Genomic DNA, 8131 nt, shown 5'->3' with positions numbered 1-8131 from the left:
TGGAGCAAACCTCGTAGTATTCCCTCATTCCTACTAATAAACTGGAAGACAAAGCATACATTATACGTATTGATACACGTGGCACTCACATCTAACTAGGCATGATGCCTAAATATTAAGAACAAAAATAGAGAACATGAAAAAAAGAAAAAAAAGTGTTATTAAAGGTAAACTAGGTAGAAAGGCAATGCCAACCGCAGAGCCAGATCAAGCACATCACTGATAATACATGAGCTGTTGTGCAGCAACATTCTGGAAACCGCCATCATATATAGCTTGGCTTGCTCCAGAGGCCATCCCCATTGATGCTTGCTTCAAAGGATATTGACCCATGAGGCCCGGGACACCACCCATCTTGCTCATAGCTAGCTGTCTCTCATAAGCCAAAAGGTCAGTGGCTGAAATACCTAATGGTGTGGGAGCTGGCGGAGGAAGTGGGTTTGAGCTTGTTCCAGGCGGAGTTGGCTTGTTACCCCACGAACACTGTAAGCACACAAATTAGAGCAGTTGGCAATAAAAATTTAACACAACAGATTAGTCTAAGATCACACAACTAGAGCTGAAATGGTATCAAGCACAAAGATTAACCTTAATCTGCCTTCCACCCAGAACTGAGTGGGTATTTCCCATTTGAATTGCTAAAGCTGCCTCAGCATGAGTATTGTATCTTACAAAGCCAAATCCTTTATCTCGCTGAATTCGAATTTCCTCAATCACTCCTGCACCAAGGGAATGAAAGTAGCGATGGAGATCGAGCTGTGTTACCTGAAATAACAAATGCTTGTAAGGGAAAAGTCCTTGCCAAAGGCAGGAAGCAAATTCAAGAAGGAAACTAGAAGAAAATATGCCAAGGCAGCCTGGTTATTTTGAACCTAAAAGTTACAACATTGACATCTTAATGGAGGAAAGGTGGACACTAAACAATGGTAAGAGATGTCCTCACCTCAGGAGCAATATTGCCCACATAAACAGTGGTGTATTGTGGGTTATTTTCAGGAGCATCACTATTCGCTGCCTCTTTACCATCTTCTACAATAACAAAAAGGCAAATAAACAGGGAATTTAGTTTATGATATTGACCATGTACAAAGGGGGCAAGAACGACATTGATTGAGTACACAACGAAATGAAGTACCAAGTACTGAATTCAACTAGTGTCGATACACAGTGCTTAAGCTTGTCTTGCATGAACTTCTTTACCAATTAAAGCACTAGCCAAGGATTCATTAAAAAATTACATACCTGATGAACCATTTGTTAATTCCACAACACTTTTGGCATCAGAACTCTGTTTGTCATCATTCGAGTTAGCACCTTTGGTAGCCCAGTTGCAACGTATCTGCCTACTACCAAGCCATTTGCCTTCAAAAACAAAGGAGAAATAAAATGCGCACAATCAGCCATTCAGATTAGAAGCAAGTTTATACTTGAACTTAAGGTTTAATGATTAAATGAAATCTTATAGCTTCCTACTGTATAGGAACGGTCTACAACATACACATTGAACAAAGTGAAATGTGTACAAGAACTGATCAAATGCTCTCTACCTGTTAAATCATTGATGGCACTTTGAGCATCCTGCAAAAAAAAAAAAAAAAGAATTTATTACAATATCAAAGAGGGGATGAAAAAATAAAACATGAAGCTATATACCAAAAAGTTACCTGTTGGTTTCGGAAAGAAACAAAACCAAAACCCCTAGAACGCCCAGTCTTTTGATCCCACATTACCCTTGCATCACTGTCATTAAAAAGGGATAATTAGCCGTTGTATTTAAGCATCGCCAACCCTATCATTTTCCCCTCGTGGATGCATTTTAAACCTTCTGAAGTAAATGCATTAAAGGCATGATACAATCATTAGGTGATATTCAACAATGGAACGAGTCTTCTGACATTTTTTAGGGTGGGTTCAAATAGGAGGATGACACTTACGAGCAACCAGGGTAAACAGAGAAGCAAGCAAATAGCATTGCATCAGTAACTTCGGGGCTCAGATCACCAACAAATATATTAAAGTGGCCTGCAAAAGCAAAACACTCTTCACATAGGTTCACAAACTAGCACCAAGAAGAAACAATGTGCGAAGTGCAAAGTTAATTGAGGGTTAAACATTGATAGATAGAAACTGAAACTTACTTGAAGTGTCCTCCCTCTGTCCACTGGCAAATGCCCAATTAACTTTAATAGGCTGCCCAAACCTGTAAAGACGGAGTAAGAGTCACAGTTGAACCAAGGCCAAGTTTGAAATAGAGAGCTCATAAATTTACTTACAGATGCCTTCCATTAAGAGAGACTATAGCAAGTGCAGCTGATCTACGATCATAGTAGTGGATGAAACCATAAGATGACTGCATGACAGAACAGGCTTGTAAATGACAGAGTCAGAGAGAGAGAAAAAGTATACAATACTTAAAGACAAGAGAAAGGAGGAAGTCTTAGTCGTAGAGAATTCAGACAAGCTAAGCAAGGAGAGAAGAAAATTAACCTTTTCCTTCCTTATCAGTTTACATCCTTCCACAAGACCAGTACTAGAGAAAACTTCCTGAAGAAGAGGTTCAGTCACTTGTGGGTGGATATTCCCAACAAACCTGCATTTTCTCAGAAATAAAGAAACTAAAAGATTTAAAAAAAGAAAAACAAAGGAAAAAAAATACACGAAGCTATAAGAACCTTCTCCAATAGTCAAATCATAACAAATTAAAACTAAGTTAAATGCATAAAATTAAAAAACGTCAAAGCAAACAGGCAGGAGGAGAGAAAAAATAGACGGGCCCCAAAAGGACACTCACACACTGCGGCATGTGCTTGGATCAAACCCAGGAGGCAGATTTCCACTAGGTATTGGCTCAATCTGCATCAAACCAAATGTATATGAGTGTCTAAGGTGATAAGAATAAACAAAAGTAGAAAATCCAAGCATCATTCACAGATAATATATGGAAAACAGGAAGAAATTTCATGAATCATAAAGAAAAAGATAAAGCTCCCTCTCCCAACCCACCACCCCAACACACAAAAGCTAGAAAATAACAAGGATGTAGAAGTGAAAAGAACAGACCATAAAAGCAGCATTCTGTCAGAGCTTAGATGATGGCAGCAAAATGGTATCCCATTACAGTTCCAACAAGTATCTAGAAATTGTCTTTTTCCTACTTCTTTCTCCCCCTCTCCCTCCTATTTTTTGTTGACTTCATTGTGTAAGGGGGAAGAAGATATACAGCAAAAAGTTCCGTTACAAAGGGACCAATTTACAACAAACTTGTAACAAAATTGAAGATAATTGATTCCCACAAGAAGGATCCCATTGAATAATCAGATTTTCTCTCAAAAGAGCTGTTCACCTAGTACCATACATCACTAGCAAGCCAAAAGAGAGAAAGTAAACCTAAGCAATATATAAGGTCTGCAGCTATTTTAATACTGAGGGAATAATCATCATTCAATTAAATCTCTAAATAAAGCATTGTTACTCTATGACATATCATTTTGAGACATTATGAACAATGGGTAGACTCCTACAACAAAACGAGACTCCATAAAAACTTTAAATCCAACACCACGATAAGGTCATGTCTAGACCATGTCTCCAAGATTTGAAGTTCCTAATGGTTTTAATATATGGTCTTTTCCTATGCTACAACCATGAATATACAAACTACATAGAGTTTCTACAGCTCTCGCAGATTCAAGTATAATTCTTTTTCACTTTCTCAAACCACGCTCACTGCCCCCTAGGAATACATCTAATTCTCCCTTCAGTCACCTATCTTATCTCAGTAGGTTTTAAGGTTGAGCTGAGACGGTCCTTTTTCTATGAGTCAAAAGCCAAACCTTTCTTTGCATTTCATCTAGCCTTGCCTTGTTTGAGACTTTCTAAATTGACCCAGTCATAAATCACTTAGTCAAGCATAATCAGCAAGATAACAAAAGAATAAACCTTTCACTATCTGGCTCCCTTGAAGGAGGGTCCACATACTTCTTCTTCAAAGAACAAGTCGCTTAAAATTAAGAATATTGCATTTTGGACCATATATCACATGAAACTCACCAAATCTAGCTATAGTGAAAACTAAAGATGGATTTGTAGATTGTTATTTGGTTATATTTAGTTTTTTCCACGTAACTAAGCTCATACTCCATGTCACTTCAACCAACAATCAAAATATTATTTATCAATCTTTAATACATAAGAACATAACCAAAGTCTATCTTCAATACCGATCCTCCACCTTGTATGATTACCATATATCTCTTATTTTTATACTCAATGAAACACAAAAATGATTCAGAAAATAATCTCTCAGTGTGAAGTATCTTCATAAAAACATTTTCCTTCATGTATACACACTGTAAAGAGAAATTTAAGTAGATTTCAGAAATTGAGGTGCTGCAATGAAGAGTGCACAAATAGATGCTTCCAAAAAGGCAAGTTCGAACTTATGGCATAACATGTTCCACACTTAGTAAGAATATAAGTATCCAACCAAAATTTTAGAGATACAGATAAGAGTAACCAGAACCAACATAAATGCATTTGGGAACTCTTACAAATCAATAAAGACCAGATTTATACTCTAACAGCCCCCCTTTTTTATTATTATAATTAAGTTTTTCTCTTGAGATAATCAAAGTGGGTCAACAATCTTAAGCCTGTATCAGAAAGAGTATGATCCACATCATGAGAAGCCTCATCCAACCGAGAAATGAACTAAATAAACACAACACTTATCAGCCAAACCCACCAATACACATCCAAACACTAAATTTCTAACAAAAAGCACTGCAAGTCCACCAGGAAAAAAAAAAGATCAACTTCAAGTCGAAACAGTTCTGAAAAAAACACACTCCCCCTCCATTCCAATTTGTTTGCCCTATTTTGACTCAGCACAGAGTTAAAAAAAAACAAAAAAAGATAAACTTTTGAATCATATAGTCACATATGTCAAATGTACCAAAATATCATGTCAGGTGTAAAATTGGAATTAAAATGTTGCCAAAAAAATGCACTCATTTCGAAACCGATTAAAAAGTAAAGTAGTACAAACAAATTAAAACAAAAAAAAAGTAATATCTTCCTGCCCAATATTTCCAGATAAATCAAACACAATACAAAGCAAAACCTAAAAATCGCGAATATCCACCGCGATGCCAAAAAATTAACAAATCACTCAACAAAATACACTCATACGACCAGAAAATTGAATAAATTACCAAAAAAAACAGGAGACGAACCTGAGGTGGAGCTAAGAGGCCAGGATGATAGAGAGACTGTTGCTGAAGAAGCGCTTGTTGCATCAAAGCTTGCTGCTGTTGTTGCTTCAGCCTCTGATTCTGCATTTTCTTCAAAGATCGATTCAATCGATTGATGAACGAAGAAGGAGATAGTCACCAGCCCTTCGAACGCGGTGGTAGGGTTCTCTAAGCAAATAGAAAAAGAAGGTGCTCGAACAAAGGGAAAAACAAAAAAAAAAAACAAAATTTTACCGGGTGATGATGGTGACATTTATAGAAGAAGGTAAACGGGTTAGAACCGACCCGTTTAGTACCCATATATAAAATGAAATGAATATATAATCAAAAGATATAGAATACAAGAGGACTTATTCAAAGATTAATCAAAATCTTATATTAAAATTATAAACGTATAATTGAATTGACTATCAAATGCAATTTCTATCATATTTTATCAACCAACTTCTACTTTTTTATTTTGTTGGAATAATTTTTATTTTCTTTGGTATAATTTTGTGTTTGGATATGTATTAGTTAAATTTTAAAAAATTATTTATAGTTTAAAAAAATAGAGTAAGAATGAATTTAAGAGTAGATGACTTGATACTCAAGTAATTAATTAAGACGTCGATATCTGCATAGATATTCATCATTTTATTTATATGGGACCACATTATGTCTTAATTCAGTCAATCAATATATTATTTCATAAAGGATTACAGAAAATTTAAGATAGTCTCAACTCTCAATTTGCCTGAATCTGAATCTAAGAAGTCAAAATGATAAAGTTGTCTTTTCGCAATGCCTCCAAGTAGTCAAGAAAGATTATATTTCAGTTTGCTAAAACTAATGTAATATTCAAGGACGACTCTAGAGTAAGACTATTGAAGTTGTTGTTTTCCACCCTAAAAATATCAAATACCCAATTTTGTTACTGTTACGTATAATGATAATATATAATTTGTATAAATATCTACAATTTAAAAAGTTTATTGAGATTTTTTAAATGAATGAGCAAATAATGATAAGTTGTTAATACGTTATTCTCTTTTATTTTTTGAGTTGTTTTTTCTCCACATATTTCATTTTTTTCTGTTTAAGATAACTTTATTTTACAGTTTTAACATAATTTGCCTGAATAAGTAAAAAGAACTAACTATAAGTAAGTATTCATATGAATTTATAATTCATATGTTTTTCCCGATTTCGTACTTGAAAAAAATTTAAGGATGAGCTACAAATAAATAGAGTCCGAAGCCAAAAAGGTAAAAAAAAAATGTCAAAAATTTCAAAAGGGCACATCAATTTTTTTTAAACCAAAAGGGTAAAATCGCTCCCTCAAGAGCGATATCCTTCGGAGAAAATTAACTCCGTTAAAATAAACAAAAATCGCTGCCCCAACAGCGATTTTATCGATTTTTTTTATTGTTATCTCTTAAAATCGCTGCCTTAGCAGCGAATTTGTCAAATTTGTTTTTTTTAAAAAAAAATCGTTGCACCGACCAGCGATTTTGTCAAATTTTAATTATTATTTTTTAAGCAGCCTTTTTTTAAATAAAATAAAATATCGCTGCAATAGCAGCGATTCTCTTTTATTTTTTTATTTTTCTTTTTGATTTTTTTCCAAAATTTCTTTAAAAAAAAAAAAGCTTAAAGACAAAACGCTTTGGAAAAGTAAAAGTTTGGCAGCAATTTCTTTTTTTTGGAGCGATATCCTTTGGAGAAAATTAACTCCATTTACTCGGTTACGTTAAAATATAACAAAATCGCTGTCACAACAGCGATTTTGTCAAAAAAAAAAAAAAAAAATCATAAAATCGCTGCTACAGCAGCAAATTTTTGCCAATTATTTTTTAAAAAAAAAAAAATCGCTGCACCGGCAGCAATTTTAACTATTTTTATTTTTTAAAAAAATTAAATTAAAATCGCTGCAATTACAGCGATTTTCTTTACAATTCTTTAAAAAAAATTATTTATTTTTAAATAGCTGCTGAGCAGCATTTTATTCCAAAACTTTTATTTTTCCAAAGCGTTTTGTCTTTAAACTTTTTCTTAAAAGAAGTTTTGGAAAAAAATAAAAAAATAAAAGAGAACCGCTGCTATTGCAGCGAATTAATTTATTTTTAAAAAAAGGCTGCTGAAGCAGCCATTTAAAAAATAATAATTAAAATTTGACAAAATTGCTGCCGGTGCAGCGATTTTATTTTTAAAAAATAAATAATAATTAAAATTTGACAAAATTGTTGTCGGTGCAGCGATAAAAAAAAAGATTGACAAATTCGCTGCTAAGGCAGCGATTTTAAAAGAAAAACAATAAAAAAAATCGACAAAATCGCTGTTGGGGCAGCGATTTTTGTTTATTTTAATGGAGTAGACGGAGTTAATTTTCTCCGAAGGATATCACTCCTTCAGGAGTGATTTTACCCTTTTGGTTAAAAAAAAATGATGTCCCCTTTTTGAAATTTTTGACAATTTTTTTTACCCTTTTAACTCCGGACTCCAAATAAATATACACATAAATTTCATCAAAAGGTTCCTTTATTGAAATTTAATTTTAGGCCATCGATTATTTTAAGCCGCTCTTGATTACATTTTATGATTTTGTCAAATCTTTTAGAAGTATAAATGTATTTTGATAGTGGAATCGGAGGAATATAATGAATACCACTAAAATATTGCTTTTTGTGTTCATCAATTGTTATTCGATCTATAGTAGTTACATTTTCTTAGTTGGGTTTAGTACTTGTGAACATTTTTATCTTTTTTTTTTACCTAGTGTATCGGAGTTTGTATTGGAACTCTGATTAAATTTGCATAACATACTGCATAGTGCTTCCAACAAGATTTCTCCATGCTAGAGCTCGAACCTAAGACCTTTGATTAAGGGTAAAACAGTC

The 8131-nt window shown here is 33.7% G+C and overlaps 1 protein-coding gene across 2 annotated transcripts; it reads right to left on the bottom strand.

Annotated features, from left to right (window-relative positions):
• Positions 1-5474, bottom strand: LOC125872494 (oligouridylate-binding protein 1B-like). 2 transcript variants are annotated; one of them, XM_049553230.1, is made up of 12 exons: positions 5235-5474; positions 2792-2853; positions 2488-2590; positions 2274-2350; positions 2139-2200; positions 1935-2022; positions 1665-1740; positions 1548-1578; positions 1243-1362; positions 944-1029; positions 589-765; positions 1-483 (listed from the first exon to the last, which is right to left on the bottom strand). In XM_049553230.1, the coding sequence occupies exons 1-12, from the start codon at positions 5337-5339 to the stop codon at positions 217-219; spliced, it is 1254 nt and encodes a 417-aa protein (XP_049409187.1). In that variant the 5' UTR covers positions 5340-5474; the 3' UTR covers positions 1-216. The 2 variants fall into 2 exon arrangements, with proteins under 2 accessions (XP_049409187.1, XP_049409188.1); XM_049553231.1 differs by having other exon boundaries at positions 944-1026.
• Between the last annotated feature and the right edge of the window lie 2657 nt (positions 5475-8131).

This window comes from Solanum stenotomum, chromosome 8 (genome assembly GCF_019186545.1).
Source record: "Solanum stenotomum isolate F172 chromosome 8, ASM1918654v1, whole genome shotgun sequence".
Lineage (NCBI taxonomy): Eukaryota > Viridiplantae > Streptophyta > Magnoliopsida > Solanales > Solanaceae > Solanum > Solanum stenotomum.
This window is presented reverse-complemented; position numbering and strand designations above follow the sequence as displayed.